This window comes from Canis lupus, chromosome 20 (genome assembly GCF_011100685.1).
Source record: "Canis lupus familiaris isolate Mischka breed German Shepherd chromosome 20, alternate assembly UU_Cfam_GSD_1.0, whole genome shotgun sequence".
Lineage (NCBI taxonomy): Eukaryota > Metazoa > Chordata > Mammalia > Carnivora > Canidae > Canis > Canis lupus.
The window spans coordinates 51,950,624-51,969,523 of NC_049241.1; the positions used below are offsets into that span (position 1 = coordinate 51,950,624).

The window sequence follows — 18,900 nt, forward strand, 5'->3', positions numbered from 1 at the left end:
TTTTAGCTAGGGCAGCCCGGGTGACTCAGTGATTTAGTACTGCCTTCAGCCCATAAATAAATAAAAAAATCTTTAAAAAAATTGTTTAGGTATTTGGGGTCTTTTGTGGCTCCATAAAAATTCAGGATTATTCTAAACCTGTTAAAAATTAGTATTTTGATAGAGATTACATTAAATCTGTAGATTGCTTTGGGTGGTATGGCATTTTAACAATATTGGTTCTTTCAATCCATAAGCATGGAATATCTTTTCATTTGTGTGTCTTAAATTTCTTTCATCAATGTTTTATAGTTTTCAGAGTACAGATCTTTGACCAGTTTAGTTAAGTTTATTACTAGGTTTTTTTTTTTTTTTTTGGTGTAAATGTAAAGGGGATTGTTTTCTTCTGTTCACTATTAATGCATAATAAGGCAACAGATTTCTGTATATTTTTTGCACCTGCAACATTACTGAATTCACTTATCAGTTCTAAGTTTTTTGGTGGGTTTTCTATACATAGGATTATGTCATTTGCAAATAGTGACAGTTTTATTTTATGTCTTTTGTCCTAATTTGGATGACCTTTATTTCTTGTCTGATTGTCGGGGCTAGGACATCATGTAATATGTTGAATAAACGTAGTGAGAATGGATATCCTTGTTCCCGGTCTTAGAGGAAAAACTCTTAGTCTTTCATCACTGAGTATGATGTTAGTTGTGGGTTTTTCATTTATGACTTTTATTACATTGAGGTATGTTCTCTTAACCGACTTTGTTGAAGGTTTTTTTTTTTTTTTATCACGAATGGATGTCATACTTTGTCAAATACTTTTTCTGCATCTATTGTAATGATCATATGTTTTTTACCTTTTCTCTTGTTTATGTGATGTATCACATTGCTAAAATATTAAACTACCCTTGTATCCATGGAATAAATCCCATTTGATTGTGGTGAATGATTTTTTTTAATGTATGTTGTTGGGTATAATTTGTTAATATTTTATTGAGGATTTTTGCATCTATGTTTATCAGATACTGACCTGTGGGTATTTTTCTTTGGTAGTGTTTGTCTATCTAGTTTTGGTAACAGGGTAATGCTGGCCTTGTAGAATGAATTTGGAAATTTTCCTTCCTCTTTTTGGGAATAGTTAGAGATGAATAGGTATTAACTCTAAATGTTTGGGATAATTCACCTGTGAAGGCATCTGGTTCTGGACTTTTTTTTTTTTAATTGATTTAATCTCATTGTCAGTAATTGTTCAAAAACTCTATTTCTTCCTGATTCAGTCTTGGGAGGTTATATGTTTCTAGGAATTTCTATTTCTTCTAGGAATATCTATTTCTTCTAAGTTGTCCAATTTGTTGGCACATAACTTTTTATAATATTTGCTTATAATCCTTTGTATTTCTGTGGTGTTGGTTGCTATTTCTCTTCATTTATGATTTTGAGTCTTCTCTCTTTTGAGTGTGGCTAAAGGTATATTGTTTGGTTGATCTTGTCAAAGAACACTGGTTTCACTAATCTGTTCTATTATTATTATTATTTTTGGATGTGCTGCTGCTTTATTACTGCATTTTCTTGAACATTTGCAACATGCCACCAAGGTTACTTAAATTCAGCTATCCGCCCTGGTCTTCCTTCTTATTTGCATGGAGGCTCAGAGGTGAGGGATTTTACTCAAAGGAACAGAAAGGGACAAAAGCAGCAGCAAAGGCTTAAATAAAGAGGTCAGGGAGGAGTTGAGGTTGAAAGCCTCTACCTCTCTGGCTCTTGGTTCTCATCCTTCAGCTCAAGAAAGGCAGACTTCGTAGAGTGGCTGGGGGAACATGTCTTTTATTGGTCTAAGGAGCATAACCAATTCATAGGCTTGGGCAGAGCTCCCCTATCTGTATGGCTCCCATCTCCCTCTCCTGGGAGTTTGTGACTCACCCCCAGGGAGAAAAGTGTTCTGGACAGGGGTGGCAGACAGAGCCAGGATAAAAAATACAGAACTGGGGTCTGAAAGGGTATCATGGTGAAGTAGAAAACACAGGGTTATGAGATCATCCAAATAAAAAGTCCACCCGGGCAGAAGAAAAGTTTCTCCACATGGGCCCCCCACCTGCCCTTGCCAGGAATGGGAGGGGGCAGGAAGCTTTGGCTGGAGATTTCCTACTGTGCCCTTCATGCCATCAGCATCTCCCGGATGTTGTCCTCAGCTTCCTTCACACTCCGCTCCAGGTAGGATTTTTTCTGTTATAGTTCTTTACTTTTTTCTTCTGCTATTTTCTGTTTCTCTAACAGCTGACTGTGAATTACCTCCTTGGACTGAAGAATAAACATTCTTCCTACACCTTCATACATATTAGTCTCATCTACCAAAGTCATAATCTCTGTATCTGTAAGATGTGCATGCTTTTTTGTTCTGTTTAGCTGTTCAATCTGTATGTCTGCAAGCTTCACCTTCTGTTGAGTGTCAATAACTTTGGCTTGAAGTTCTGTGAAGGCCTTCTTCAACTCCAGATCCACGGGAGCCGCCATCTTGGTTCACTGTTCTATTATTTTTTAGTCTCAATTAAGTTTCTAATAATTTCCTTCCTTACACTGGCTTTGGGCTTTGTTCTTTTTGTGGATCCTTTAGGTGGAAGGTTAGTTTGAGATTTCTCATGATTCTTGGGGTACACCTGTATTGATATGATCTTCCCTCTTAAAAAAGCTTTTGCTGCATGCTAAAGATTTTGGACCATTGTGTTTTCATTTTCATTTGTCTCCATGTATTTTTAAACTTCCTCTTTGATTTCCTGGTTGACCCATTCATTGTTTAGTATTTTTTTTATGTTATTTAACCTCCATGTATTTGTATTCTTTCCAGAGTTTTTTTCCTGTGGATTATTTCTAGTTCTATACCTTGTGGTTGAAAAGGATGTATCATATGATTTCAGTCTTTTGTATTTTTTGAGACTTGTTTTGTGACCTACCATGTGATATCTTCTGTATAATGTTTTGTGTGCATTTGAAAAGAATGTGTATACTGGTGTTTTGGGATGGAATGTTCTGAGTATCCATTAAGTGCATTCCAGTACATCACTCAAATCCATATTTTCTTTTTTTTAAAGATTTTATTTATTCATGATAGTCACAGAGAGAGAGAGAGAGAGAGAGAGAGAGAGAGAGAGGCAGAGACACAGGCAGAGGGAGAAGCAGGCTCCATGCACCGGGAGCCCGACGTGGGATTCGATCCCGGGTCTCCAGGATCGCGCCCTGGGCCAAAGGCAGGCACCAAACCGCTGCGCCACCCAGGGATCCCTCAAATCCATATTTTCTTGTTGATTTTCTGTCTGGGTGATTTTCTGTCTGGGTGATCTATCTATTGAGATAAGTGGGTTGTCCCCTACTAATATTGTATTACTATAGACTTCTTGCTTTTTTAAAAAAGTTTTATGTATTTGGGTACTCCCAAGCTGAAATGCATAAATATTTACAATTATTTTTTAAAGATTTTATTTATTTGAGAGAGTGAAAGCACAAGCAGGGGATGGGGCAAAGGGAGAAGGAGCACCCCTTTATGAGCAGGGAGCCCGATGTGGGGCTCAATCCCAGGACCCTGGAATCACAACCTAAGCCAAAGGCAGACACTTAACTGATCGGGCCACCCTGGCACCCTGATTGTTATGTCTTCTTGTTGTATTGTTCCCTTTATGATGATGTAGTGTCCTTGTCTTGTTATGGTCTTTGTTTTAAAGTCTATTTTGTTCCATGTAAATATTGTTACTTCAGCTTTCTTTTCACTTCCATTTGCCCTGTAAATGTTTTTCCAACCCTTTAATTTCAATATGCTTTTGTCTTTAAGTTTGCAATGACTGTCTTGTAGATAGCATATAGATGGGTCCCACTTTTATTCATTCAGTCACTCTTTTAGAGTATTTAATCCATTTACATTCATAGTAATTATTGATAGGTATGTACTCATTGCCATTTTGTTACATGTTTTATGGTTGCTTTTTTTTTTTTTTTTTTGCTTTTGGTTGCTTTTGTAATTCTCTGTTCCTTTCTGATCTTACTCTCTTCCTTTGTGATTTTGTGGCATTTTTTAGTGATATGCTTGAATTCCTTTCTTTTTATTTTTGGGGTATCTTACAGGTTTTTGGCTTATGATTACCACTTTTAGGTTTGTACATAATATCCTATGTGTTAGTAGTCTATATTAGGTTGATGGTCCCTTAAGTTTATTTTTAAAAAGATTATATTTATTCATGAGAGATACAGAGAGATGTAGAGACATAGGCAGAGGGAGAAGCAGGCTCCCTGAGGTGAGCCTGATGTGGGTCTCAATCCTGGGACCCTGGGATCATGCCCTGAGCAAAAAGTACATACTCAACCACTGAGCTACCTAGGCATCCCTGGTCTCTCAAGTTTAACCTATTCTAAACATACTAATTTTTACCCCACCCCAATTTTATGTATATGATGTCATACTTTACATCCTTTCAGTTTGTGAATCCCTTGACTGATTAAGATTTTATTTATTTGAGAAAGAAAGAGGGCATGGGGGTAGGGGCAGAGGGAGAAGCAGATTCTTTGCTGAGCAGGAAGCCTGATGCAGGGCTCAATCCCAGGACCCTGAGATCATGAACTGATGCTTAACTGAATGAGCCACCCAGGTGCCCCCCCTTGATGGATTTTTATAGATATAATTAATTTTACTGCTTTTGTACTTTAACTTCCATTCTAGTTTTATAAGTGATTAATCTACTTTTATTATGTTTAAATGTACCTGTGAAATTTTTTCCTTTTATAACTTTCTTCTGATTATGGCCTTTTCTTTCCACTCAAAGGATTCCCTTTTACATTTCTTGTAAGGCTGGTGATAAGTTACATTAACTTTTCTTTTTCTGGGATACTCTTTAACTTAATCTGAATGACAGTCTTGCTGGGTAGAGTATTCTTGGTTGCAGATTTTTTTCCTTCCAGCACTTTGAATGTATCATACTACTCCCTCTTGGTATGCAAAGTTTCTGAAGAAAAATCCTCTGATAGTCATATAGTGTTTCCCTTGTATGTAACTGTTTTCTTTACTTTTTAAAAAAAAGATTTTATTTATTCATTCATGAGAGACAGAGAGAGAGAGAGAGAGAGAGAGAGGCAGAGACACAGGTAGAGAGAGAAGCAGGCTCCATGCCAGGAGCCCCACATGGGACTCGATCCCAAGTCTCCAGGATCAGGCCCTGGGCTGAAGGTGGCGCTAAACCACTGGGCCACCTGGGTTGCCCCTGTTTTCTTTACTTTTGCTGCTTTTTGCCAGTTTAATAACTGTGTGTCTTGGTATGGAACTCTAAGGTGATTTTGTTGGGGGTGACTTCTGGATCTGGATGTTTGTTTCCTTCCCCAGATTAGGGAAGTTTTCGTCTATTATTTCTTTAAATAATAAAATTTCTGCCCCTTAGTCTCCCTTCTCCTTCTGAGACCCATGTAATGCCTGGGTGGCTCAGTCAGTTAAGTGCCTGCCTTTGGCTCAGGCCATAATCCCAGGGTCCTGGGATTGAGTCTCACATTGGGCTCCCTGCTCAGTGGGGAGTCTGCTTCTCTCCTTCCCACTCCCTCTGCTTGTGCTTTTTCTGTCAAATAAACAAAAATAAAATCCTTAAATAAAAAATATAATGAAAGTATTACGCTTGATGATGTCATTGAGTTCCCTCAACCTATCCTCAATTTTTCTAAGATTTTATTTAAAAAAATTTTTTTTAAAGATTTTATTTATTCATAGAGACACACACAGAGAGAGGCAGAGACACAGACAGAGGGAGAAGCAGGCTCCATGCAGGGAGCCCGATGTGGGACTTGATCCCGGGTCTCCAGGATCATACCCGGGGCTGCAGGTGGGGCTAAACTGCTGCGCCACCAGGGCTGCCCTAAGATTTTATTTTTAAGTAATCTCTACACCCAACACGGTTCAAATTCAACCCCAAATTCAGGAGTCTTTTGCTACACTGAGCCAGCCAGGTGCCCCTATTTATAACTTAAATATTCTTTTTGCCATTCATTTTGGTTGCTTTCCACTACCCTGTCTTCCAGCTCCATGATCTATTCTGCTCTCTCTAGTCTATTGTTCCCTCTAGTATATTTTTAATTTCAGTTATTGAGTTTCTTATCTCTGATGGGTCGTTTTTATATTTTCTATCCATACAATTCTGTTAACAGTGTCTAAGTCTTTTTTTAAAGTATTTATTTATATAAGAGACAGAGAGATAGAGAGGCAGAGACCTAGGCAGAGGGAGAAGTGGGCTCTTCACAGGAGCACAATGTGGGCCTCAATCCCAGAACCCGGGATCATGACCTGAGCCAAAGGCAGCCGCCCAACTGCTGAGCCACCCAGGCATCCCAACAGTGTCTAAGTCTTAAAATTCTTTTTAAAAATACTTTAAAAAGATTTTATATTAGAGAGAAAGAGTGTATGCATTTGAAAAAGAGAGCATGAGCAGAGGGAGGAGCAGAGGAGGGAGAGGGAGACAATCCCTAGCAGACTCCACAATAAGTGCAGAGCCTGATGCAGGGCTTGATCCCATAACCCTGAGACCATGAGCTAAGCTAAAACAAAGAGTCAGACACTTAACTGATTGAGCCACCCAGGACCCCTAAGTCTTAAACTTCTTTTTTTTTTATTTTTTATTTTTATTTATTTATGATAGTCACACACACACACACACAGAGAGAGAGGCAGAGACACAGGCAGAGGGAAAAGCAGGCTCCATGCAGCGGGAGCCCGATGTGGGATTCGATCCCGGGTCTCCAGGATCACTCCCTGGGCCAAAGGCAGGCACCAAACCGCTGCGCCACCCAGGGATCCCAAGTCTTAAACTTCTTATGTTAACTTTAACCCTAATCAGTTTTTGATGATATTGTCAATGGAATTGTTTTCTTGTTTTCGTTTTCATTATATTCATTGCTAGTATAAAGAAATACAAATGCTATGTTGTATGTAATCTTTTCCCTTATTCTTTCAGATTTTCTATTTATAAACTTATGACATCTGTGAGTAGAGATGGTTTTTCTTCTTTCCAAATTGGATAGCCTTTTTTTCCTGTGTAGCTGCCCTGGATAAAAATTCCAATGTAATGTTGAATATAGGTGGCCAGAATGGACATCTGTTGTCATTGTTCCTAATCCTAGGGGACAGGACAGTTTTCAGTCTTTGTCCATTAAGTCTATTTATAATAGATGATTTTAAATCTTTGTCTACTAACTCCAAAATATGGCCTTATAAGGGCTATTTTCTGTGGCTGCTTTTCTTTTTTTTTTAATTTATTTTTTATTGGTGTTCAATTTACCAACATACAGAATAACCCCCAGTGCCCGTCACCCATTCACTCCCACCCCTCGCCCTCCTCCCCTTCCACCACCCCTGGTTCATTTCCCAGTTAGGAGTCTTTATGTTCTGTCTCCCTTTCTGATATTTCCCATACATTTCTTCTCCCTTCCCTTATATTCCCTTTCACTATTATTTATATTCCCCTAATGAATGAGAACATATAATGTTTGTCCTCCGATTGACTTACCTCACTCAGCATAATACCCTCCAGTTCCATCCACTTTGAAGCAATTGGTGGGTATTTGTCATTTCTAATGGCTGAGTAATATTCCATTGTATACATAAACCACATCTTCTTTATCCACTCATCTTTCGATGGACACCGAGGCTCCTTCCACAGTTTGGCTATTGTGGCCATTGCTTCTATAAACGTTGGGGTGCAGGTGTCCTGGCGTTTCATTGTATCTGTATCTTTGGGGTAAATCCCCAACAGTGCAATTGCTGGGTCATAGGGCAGGTCCATTTTTAACTCTTTGAGGAACCTCCACACAGTTTTCCAGAGTGGCTGCACCAGTTCACATTCCCACCAACAGTGTAAGAGGGTTCCCTTTTCTCCGCATCCTCTCCAACATTTGTGGTTTCCTGCCTTGTTAATTTTCCCCATTCTCACTGGTGTGAGGTGGTATCTCATTGTGGTTTTGATTTGTATTTCCCTGATGGCAAGTGATGCAGAGCATTTTCTCATGTGCTTGTTGGCCATGTCTATGTCTTCCTCTGTGAGATTTCTCTTCATGTCTTTTGCCCATTTCATGATTGGATTGTTTGTTTCTTTGGTGTTGAGTTTAAGAAGTTCTTTATAGATCTTGGAAACTAGCCCTTTATCTGATATGTCATTTGCAAATATCTTCTCCCATTCTGTAGGTTGTCTTTTAGTTTTGTTGACTGTATCCTTTGCTGTGCAAAAGCTTCTTATCTTGATGAAGTCCCAATAGTTCATTTTTGCTTTTGTTTCTTTTACCTTCGTGGATGTATCTTGCAAGAAGTTACTGTGGCCGAGTTCAAAAAGGGTGTTGCCTGTATTCTCCTCTAGGATTTTGATGGAATCCTGTCTCACATTTAGATCTTTCATCCATTTTGAGTTTATCTTTGTGTATGGTGAAAGAGAGTGGTCTAGTTTCATTCTTCTGCATGTGGATGTCCAATTTTCCCAGCACCATGTATTGAAGAGACTATCTTTCTTCCAATGGATAGTCTTTCCTCCTTTATCGAATATTAGTTGACCATAAAGTTCAGGGTCCACTTCTGGGTTCTCTATTCTGTTCCATTGATCTATGTGTCTGTTTTTGTGCCAGTACCACACTGTCTTGATGACCACAGCTTTGTAGTACAGCCTGAAATCTGGCATTGTGATGCCCCCAGATATGGTTTTCTTTTTTAAAATTCCCCTGGCTACCCGGGGTCTTTTCTGATTCCACACAAATCTTAAAATAATTAGTTCTAACTCTCTGAAGAAAGTCCATGGGATTTTGATAGGGATTGCATTAAATGTGTAAATTGCCCTGGGTAACATTGACATTTTCACAATATTAATTCTGCCAATCCATGAGCATGGAATATTTTTCCATCTCTTTGTGTCTTCCTCAATTTCTTTCAGAAGCGTTCTGTAGTTTTTAGGGCATAGATCCTTTACCTCTTTGGTTAGTTTTATTCCTAGGTATCTTATGCTTTTGGGTGCAATTGTAAATGGGATTGACTCCTTAATTTCTCTTTCTTCAGTCTCATTGTTAGTGTATAGAAATGCCACTGATTTCTGGGCATTGATTTTGTATCCTGTGTGGCTGCTTTTCTTACCCCTCCTCAACTCCCCCACCCCATGTGTGGTATACTTTCCTGTTTTTTTGCATGTCTCAATTTATTCTTGAAAATTACATTTTAGAAATATATTTTAGCTATCTAGTATCAGATGCCTTTGCCATCAAGGTTTATTGTTGCTGTTATCTTGCTGGTGCTTATTTGTTTAGTCACCTCCCTAGCTAGTCCCACAGATTCTGTATTCCCTGCAATGTTTGGCCACAGAATTTTCTCCAAACTCTTAGAAGAAAGTGCTTATTTGGGTGCACTTGGGTGGGTCAGTCAGTTAAGCATCCTATTTTTTTTTTAAGATTTTATTTATTTATTCATGAGAGACACACACAGAGAGGCAGAGAGACACAGGCAGAGGGAGAAGCAGGCTCATGTAGGGAGCCCACATGGGATTCGATCCTGGGACTCCAGGATCACGCCCTGGGCCAAGGGCAGGCGGTAAACTGCAGAGCTACCCAGGGATCCCCTAAGCATTCTACTCTTGATCTCAATTTAGGTTTTAGTCTTAGGGTTGTAAGTTCAAGGCCTTGTTGGGCTCCACACTGGGCATACAGCCTATTAAAAAAAAGAAAATTTAAAAATTTAAAAATTTAAAAATGCTTATTTTAACTTTTAAGCATGGTTTCCTGGTCATTATAAGTTTGTAGTCCAAAAATGATTAGTAGCATTTTCTTAAATGCCTTGCCTTTGTCTCCTCATCTCTTGCCAAGTAGATCTATGTAAGAAGTCATGTCTTTAAGCTTCAAGCAACTCATAAGATAAGGTCATTTTTCACTTTTGGTTTGGGCTGGATCTAAGAGTCAATCGAAGCTAAGTAATTTGGGATTTACCCTCTTTCTTGGGCATGTGCATAGCTTTGCTCATGCACAGAATTCTGAACCCCAGGAACTGATTTGAGGTTTTCAAAGTCCCCAAGGTAAAGGCTTGGAGCTAGCAGCCTTTTTTTCTGCTAAGCTGAGCTCTGAGTAAAATCCAATAGCCACATCACCCTGAGGATATAGATTTTCTAGGGAGCTGCAAGCTTAGAAAAATAATATTTATTTTTCATGATAGACAATGAATTTTAATGTAACAGAGTACAAAGGACTCACTGAGGTCCCTGTGTGGCTCAGTCAATTGTGTCTGCCTTTGGCTCGGGTCATGATCCCCAAGCCCTGCAATTGAGCCCTGCATTGGGCTCTCTGCTCAATGGGGAATTTGCTTTTCCCTCTCCCTCTGCTCTCTCTCTCTTGCTCACTCTCTTTCATATAAATAAATAAAATCTTACTTTCTTTTTTTAAAAGATTTTTAAAAATTTATTTATTCATGGGAGACACACACACACACAGAGGCAGAGACACAGGCAGAGGGAGAAGCAGGCTCCACACAGGGAGCCCGATGTGGAAATCGATTCCAGGACCCCAGGATCATGCCCTGGGCCAAAGGCAGGCATTAAACCACTGAGCCACCCAGGGTTCCCTCCACACTGATTAAAAAAACAAAAAAACATTTTATTTATTTATAAGAGACACACATAGAGAGGCAGAGACCTAGGCAGAGGGAGAAGAAGGCTTCCCATGGGAAGCATGATATGGGACTCTATCCCAGGACTCCAGGATCATGACCTGAGCCAAAGCAGATGCTCAACCACTAAGCCACCCAGCCGCCCCTCCACACTGATTTTTAAAGACTATTAATATATTTCTCCCCTTTCCAACTACTTATCTATGCAAGACTGGATTTTCTTCATACATTCAAACAAAACAACATAGAAAACAGATTGAATGCAGAAGTGGATATGACAATCCAGTAGTCTTTAAGTCATGCATTAATGAGGTGTACAAAATGTGAAAAAACGATATCACTCTTCTCACTAGCTTTTTAAAAATAAAGGTTTTTAAGAAAAATGTTAATTGTTCTGGGGCTGGTTCTTTTAACAGTGCTCAGGTCTCTGTTGGCTGCAAGGCTACTGGCTTTTTTTTTTTTTTTTTTAAAGATTTTATTTATTTATTCATGATAGTCACACAGAGAGAGACAGAGAGGCAGAGACACAGGCAGAGGGAGAAGCAGGCTCCACGCACCGGAAGCCCGACGTGGGATTCGATCCCGGGTCTCCAGGATCGTGCCCCGGGCCAAAGGCAGGCGCCAAACCGCTGCGCCACCCAGGGATCCCAGCTACTGGCTTTTGATTACCATGCCATAGAGCTGAGGAGAGAGCAAAAATAGAAATAATCTAAAGTTAAAATATCAAAGACCCTTTACCAAGGTTCAGTGATTTTTCTTGGATAATTTTCCATTTGTTCTATGGCTTTGGCTAATTTCTAGAGTTCTGAATCAATTGATCTTTTTGTTTTGACCATCATTTGTTGTTTTAGTGGGAGAGATGAGTTAAACAGGGTCCTTGTTCTATTATTCTGAAAGCTGATCTCTCAAGTGCTTTACTTTTGCTTTGTTAGAAATTTCCCAATCATTTTGCTGCTCCTGAGGCCACACTTGCCTGTCTTCAGAACCTCAGAGACAAAGTTGTTGCCAGTTTTAAGATTTTTTTTTTGTTATACACTGCATGTTTCTCTCACATAACATTGTTCCTCATTATAGAAAAGCAGCTCAGTAAACCTACTCTGATTGCCCAGATGGAACAGGAAGATGAAACGAAAACAGAGACAAGAAATCACCAAGTTACCTGTTCATGTGAGCAGTGGGCGTATATGATTTTTTTTTTTTTTACCACATCTGGTGGGGGTGAGGAAGAGGTACATTATGAAGTCAAACAGGGAACAGATATGCTTTAAATTTGAGGAGATACCAGAGACCATTTGGTGTGAGCTTATTCATGTACTTTGAGAATTCCCTAGTTCTCGGCTTTTAACCGATCATTTCATGCTTTCTTATACTCTGAAAGAAAGATCTCTCTTATGCTTTAATATTTACATTTAGAATCATTGTCTAATTCTTCCCATTTTGCATATATAGCTATAACCTTTGCCTGTTAACATAATTTTCTATCATGATAGAACCATTACTTAGTAAATTATGTAAAATACTAAAATATGTAAATATCAATTCTTTTGATTAAGAATGCATTTTTTTTGTACACTGTATTCGTAAATAGTACGGTCTATTTTTTAAGATTTTATTTATTTATTTATTCATGAGAGAGAGAGAGAGAGAGGCAGAGACACAGGCAGAGGGAGAAGCAGGCTCCATGCAGGGAGCCCGATGTGGGACTCAATCCTGGGGCACCAGGATCAGGCCCTGGGCTGAAGGTGGTGGTAAACTGCTGAGCCACCCGGGCTGCCCAGTAGCGTCTATTGGGTTTTTTTTTTTTTAGTAGCGTCTATTTGAAGAGAAATCTACATGTGTCTCAGTTTTGTCTTCATCACACCATTTCACACTCGTAGTTGTTTCCTGTTTCAGATTGGGCTTGGGCTTTCCCTGCTTTTGTCAGTATTTTGTCACCATGTCTTTCCCCAACTTACTTTCCCCTCAATTTGTTCAGATGTGATGGTTCTCCTTAAAACCAAACAATCACAAGATAAACAAGATATTTTGGAGAAAGAAGCACTCAGTGATAAGAAGGTAAGAGTCACATGAGAATTTCTTGCTCTGTGTTAGAAGTCTAGACTTCCATGTAGTAGAAAAGGAACACATTGCCACATAAGGGGCAATTTGAAATACTAATTTTACCCATAGAAAACAGGAAATCAAAAAAAAAAAAACAAAAAAAACAGGAAATCTCTAAAATATTATGAACTTGAAGGAAACTCACACCCTAGCTCCAAAAATGGTTGCAGAAAATCCCCAATATAAATATTTTCATAATGGAAGTTAGATATTAAATATTGAAAACATTCACTCCAAAGCAATTATGTTAAACTCTAAAGAGACCCTGATGGGAGCCACCTGGCATAACATTTCATCTTATTCAAGAACTGTGTATGTTCATTAAGGAAATGTTAGGTAAGCTCTAATTCTAATAAAGTACTTGTTTAAACACATCAGAATTTGAGGGGAGGGGGGGAAGATTCTCAATACAGTGAATGTAATAAATATTGTGATCATAACTCATTTTAACTAATAGGAACAAACTCATGGAAGCAGATCCATTGAACAGAATAAAATTCCCTTGAGCGTGAAATCTAGCATTACTCAGAATCAAAGAATTCATCCTGGAGAGACACCCCATCAATCTCTTCATCCTGGCAAAGTCCTCGGAGATTGTTCACAACTTAACCCACATGAGAGCATTCTTTCCAGAGAAAATGACTGTAAAAAAGATAAAAATACCTTCATCAGGGATTCTTCCTTAGTTATTCGTAAGAGACAACACACAAAAGAGAGATCCTATGAATGCGCTGACTCTAAGAGAGTCTCAAATTCAATATTATACCTTAAGCATGAAAAAACTTGGATCAGAGAGAAATCTTTTCAATGTAGCCAGTGTGGTAAAGTATTACAGAACCGCTCATCCATTGCATTGCACATGAGAACCCACAGTGGAGAAAAACCTTTCAAATGTAACCAATGTGGGAAAGCCTACAGTTCAAGTTCTTACCTTACACGGCACAAAAGAATTCACACTGGGGAGAAGCCCTATGAATGCCATGATTGTGGAAAAACCTTCAGAGATAGTTCACTTCTCAAACAACATGAAGGAACCCATTCAAAGAACAAACCCTACAAATGTAATCAGTGCAGCAAGACCTTCAGTAGAAACTCTAGGCTTACCACGCATAAGGTAATACATACCAGAGAGAAGCCCTATGTCTGTGATGATTGTGGGAAAACCTTCGGTATTCTTTCATACCTTACAAGACATAAGAGAATTCACTCGAGAGAGAAGTCCATTGAGTGTAGCCACTGTGGAAAAGCATTAAGTAGTCTGTCATCCCTGAAGGCACACCTGCGGATACATACTGGAGAGAAACCTTACAAATGTGATCAGTGTGGGAGGACTTTTAGAATGAGCTGTAATCTTAATGTGCACAAGAAAATGCATGCTGGAAAGAAACCATGTATGTGCAATGACTGTGGAAAAGCCTTCAGGGATCGCTCATGCCTTAAAGAACACATGAGAATTCACACTGGAGAGAAACCCTTTGAATGTAATCAGTGTGGGAAAGCCTTTAGAGTGAAATCTTTACTCAATTTGCACAAGAAAATTCACACGAGATCGAAACCATATCAGTGTAAGGAATGTGGAAAAGCCTTCAGTGGTCTCTTATCTTATAGGAGACATATGAAAAAGCATACCAGGGAAAAGAAACCCTTCAAATGTAGTGATTGTGGAAAAGCTTTTGCGAGGCATGTATCCCTTACAATACACATAAGAACTCACACTGGAGAGAAACCCTATGAGTGTGATCAATGTGGGAAAACCTTCAGTGTAATGTGTAATCTTACTGTGCACAAGAGAGTCCATACTGGTGAAAAGCCCTATCAATGCAATGTCTGTGGGCGTGCTTTCAGTAAGCTATTAACCCTTCGGCGGCATCATGAGCGCACTCATGGGGGACAAAAGTCTTAGTAATGTCCATGTGCAATAGTATTCTGTGAACTCTCAATCTTTAAGGTATACGAGCAAATGCTGACTGCAGAGAAACTGGATCTAAAGAATGGAAAATGCCTCTGAATAAAAGATCTGTGGGTGAACTCTAAGTTATGCAATGACTGTAATAAATCCTTTATCCCTTAAATATGTGACCACTCTCAATGCTGAGAGTAAAAACTTTTGTAGTGTCTTCAAGACTTGTTACTTGAGAAGAATTAACACAATGTTTTAAGTTGCCATGTGCACAGTGTTTGTGTGTGTGCGTGCACCTGTGCATGCACGCGAGTTGGGAGGGAAATTTTATTCACAAATGCTATCATTTACTGATATAACCCATGTCAGGTTGTTATAAATTTTTATATATAATTAAAAAATTAAATTGCTACTGGAGTACCAGGATGGAGGTGCGTTTAATATTTACCTTTTAGATAAAGACTTTGTGTTTACAAATCATCCAAATCATGTCTCTTAACCTACCATTTCCTGACACCAGGGTCTATAATGAACCTTCCCACCAAAATTGAGAGTGGTAAATCTTCCTTGAAATTCTGTACTTTTCACAGCACATCATCTACATTTAAGATATTGTTAAGTAATGTACAACCCCAAGACTTTCTGACAGGGTAGATATAACTATTAACTACTACACACACTGGCCAAGAAGTAGAACATTGTCAGCACTGAGAATCTTCCTTCAGTGCTTCCTTTTCGCTCACTAATCACCCTAATTCCTGCCACCAGAACATGTGTACTCTATGCATTTTTAAGAGATTTTATTTTTAAGTCATCTCTGCACCCAATGCAGGGGTCAAACTCATCGAGAGTTGCATGTTCCACTAACTGAACTGGCCGTGTGCCCCAGAATCATGCATTTTTAACAGTTTTATTGAGATACTTTGCATGCCAAAGTATGAGTCACTGGTTTTTGACATTATGCCTGATATATTGTCATTTGCAACTGGATTCTGACCAGCATTGTATTTGTGAGATTCATCTATTTTCTTTTTTTTTTAAGATTTTATTTATTTATTCATGAGAGACACATAGAGAGAGGCAGAGACATAGGCAGAGGGAGAAGCGGGCTCCCTGCTGGGAGCCCGATGTGCGACTCCATCCTGGAACCCTAGGATAATGCCCTGAGCCAAAGGGAGACTCTCAACCACTGAGCCACCCAGGCGTCTGTTTTTTTTTTTTTTTTTTTTTTTTTTTTTTTTTTTTTTTAAAGATTTTGTTTATTTATTCATGAGAGACACAGAGACAGAGAGAGAGGCAGAGACACAGGCAGAGGGAGAAGCAGGCTCCATGCACCGGGAGCCCGACATGGGACTCGATCCCAGGTCTCCAGGATCACGCCCTGGGCCAAAGGCAGGCGCCAAACCGCTGCGCCACCCAGGGATCCCTTGTTTTGGTTTTTGTTTTTTCTTTAGTAGTTTTATTCTCACTGACACATAGCTTTCCATTTTATGAATATGCACAATCCCTGTACCTGTTCTGGACATTTGGGTTGTTTATAATTGGGAATATTATTTTGGAGTATCATTTTTTTTGGAGTATCATTTTTTAAAGATTTTATTTTTTTCAATTTTTAAAATTTATTTTTTTTCATGTGGCTTTTTAATTATTTTTAGTCATTGGTTTCACAACTGGTGCTGTTTTTGTTTTTTTGTTTTTTGCTTATTTATTAATAATAAATTTATTTTTTATTGGTGTTCAATTTGCCAACATACAGAATAACACCCAGTGCTCATCCCGTCAAGTGCCCCCTTCAGTGCCCGACACCCATTTAACACCACCCCCGCCCTCCTCCCCTTCCACCACCCCTAGTTCGTTTCCCAGAGTTAGGAGTCTTCATGTTCTGTCTCTCTTTCTGATATTTCCTACCCATTTCTTCTCCTTTCCCTTCTATTCCCTTTCACTGTTATTTATATTCCCCAAATGAATGAGACCATATAACATTTGTCCTTCTCCGATTGACTTATTTCACTCAGCATAATACCCTCCAGTTCCATCTACATTGAAGCAAATGGTGGGTATTTGTCATTTCTAATGGGTGAGTAATATTCCATTGGATACATAAACCACATCTTTTTTATCCATTCATCTTTCGATGGACACCGAGGCTCCTTCCAGGCGCAGGTGTCTTCGTGTTTCACTATATCAGTATCTTTGGGGTAAATACCCAGTCATGCAATTGCTGGGTCATAGGGTAGCTCTATTTTTAACCTCTTGAGTAGCCTCCACACTGTTTTCCAGAGTGGCTATCCCAGTTTGCATAAAATTTTATTTATTTGAGAGAGTGAGAGCACGGGAAAGAGTATGCACAGAGGGAGAAGCAGACCTCCTGATGAGCAGTGAGCCTAATGTAGGGCTCAATCCCAGGACTCTGAGATTATGACCGAGCCAAACGCAGATGCTTAACTGACTGAGTCACCCAGGAGCCCTATAATTAGTATTTTACAAGCGGTTCTGCCATGAACATTCTTCTGCATGTTTTAGTTCACAGGTGTACATATTTTTATTGAGTCTATTGTAGGAGTGCAATTTCTGAGTCAGGGAATACATATGATCACATTAATTCAACACAACCAGTTTTAGAAAGTGGTTGTTCCAAAATGCATGACTGCTATCTTGGTAATATTTTACATTGTTTTTTATTTTGGTAATTTTGGTGTATATGTTGTAGGACCATATTTTTGCGTATCATCCTTGCGCAGAGGCCATGCTAATCTTCTCTGTATCGTTCTAATTTTAGTATATGTGCTGCCGAAGCGAGCACGTAGGACCATATTTTTATTTTTTAAATTTTAAAAACTTTAAATTTTGAACTAGTTTTGCACTTACTAGAACCTTGTACAGAGAGTTCTGTATAGCTCTCAGTTTCCCAATGTTAATACAATTAATTTATAACCTGCTTCCTTCTGGATGGTGCTTTTTTGTTGTGATCTCTAAGATTGGTGGTTTTGATGTCTACTTTCTAGGCAACCTGCAAAACCTTGCCCAAGTAACTAGTAAATTGGTTTCTTTGCACTCTTTCCTATTATAGTACTAACCTCACTCATGAAGGGACTTGAGTTAAAAAATTTTTTTTACAGTGACTTTGTGGGAAATGATCCCATGATACATGCTCTGCTTCCCCAGTCTTTCCCTATGGGGACTTAAAGACCGCTTTGCTACTCTTCCAGTGATAATCTGACTCAGAGAAAGCTGGGAATTGGTCTAATGAAAAGCTCATCAGTTCTCTTAAGGTCAGATCCAAGAAATCCAAGAATAAAATTCCTTGCCTGGAGGTGAGAGGAAACATGTGGGAAGAGAATGAGGCATACCTGTCCTGAGGGTCAGGAAATCTGGTCATTCAGGAGTTCTTTCTATGAACTGTTCTCCTTAAGGATTTGAAATACTTTGGGGAAGAAATGACAGTACATTTTGGGCTAATGAGGAGCTTTGGAAATTGAGCTCCCAGGCCACAGAGATTACAGTCTACCCGTGACCACTCCCCTTAAAGACCTGCTCATGTCAGAAAATACATCTGAATCTCCAGAGATGGTCTCTCTTGCCCAAGAGCCCAACTGCCTTACATGATCCCTCTGCCCTTCCTGGGGACACTTTCCCGCTATCCTTCAATATTTAGAGGAAAAGTAAACTACTCATTGGTGACTTCAAGGTAATCTGATGTGCTCTAACAAATGCTGTGAGAAATTGAGCAATTTTTAAAAAATCTACCTATCTGGAAGACATCCAAGAGGTTAGAGAAAGTTTGGTAGTATTAAGTTAATATTGAATTTGCAGTCAGTTATGTTTCTGCCTTTTACTCTGCCTTTTAAATTCCAGGGGCTCTTTCCCTACCTGAACATGAATTAGCCCCTTCAGAAATTGGACAGATTATTCTACAATTCCCTGGTTTCCCTCATTTTTATTTTTTGGCTGCGAATGGGACTAGGATGGGTGAGTTTGGCTTCTCAGTTTTCCCATATCTGATTCCAGCTATTATCCTTAGAGAACTCAAGTCTTATCCCTACTTCTTATCTGTGAGGACCTTGAGAGAGGAGGTTGAAACATTAATCTACCTTTCCAGTCTTTCTTTGAAAACTTTTAAGGAAAATAAAGAATATTTCAAACCATCAAAGTAGCGCAGCGAGCAGTAAAATAAATAGCCATGTAACTGCTTTTCCAAAATTAATGCTGACATTTTGGCCATATTAGCTTCAGACACTTTTTAAAAAATACTAAAGTATTATACATACAC

General features: G+C 39.0%; 1 protein-coding gene, 1 non-coding gene and 1 pseudogene across 2 annotated transcripts; 1 reads left to right on the forward strand and 2 right to left on the reverse strand.

Moving 5' to 3' along the window:
- Positions 1 to 1,811: 1,811 nt before the first annotated feature.
- On the reverse strand, positions 1,812 to 2,508 carry LOC100686062 (annotated as a pseudogene).
- Positions 2,509 to 13,589: 11,081 nt separating this feature from the next.
- Positions 13,590 to 14,869, forward strand: LOC484978 (zinc finger protein 2 homolog). The gene has a single exon (XM_038565384.1). The coding sequence runs from the start codon at positions 13,590 to 13,592 to the stop codon at positions 14,631 to 14,633; it is 1,044 nt and encodes a 347-aa protein (XP_038421312.1). The 3' UTR covers positions 14,634 to 14,869.
- A 2,458-nt stretch (positions 14,870 to 17,327) lies between these two features.
- On the reverse strand, positions 17,328 to 17,433 carry LOC119864820. Its single transcript, XR_005375304.1, has one exon. It is a non-coding gene; the product is annotated as a U6 spliceosomal RNA (small nuclear RNA).
- Between the last annotated feature and the right edge of the window lie 1,467 nt (positions 17,434 to 18,900).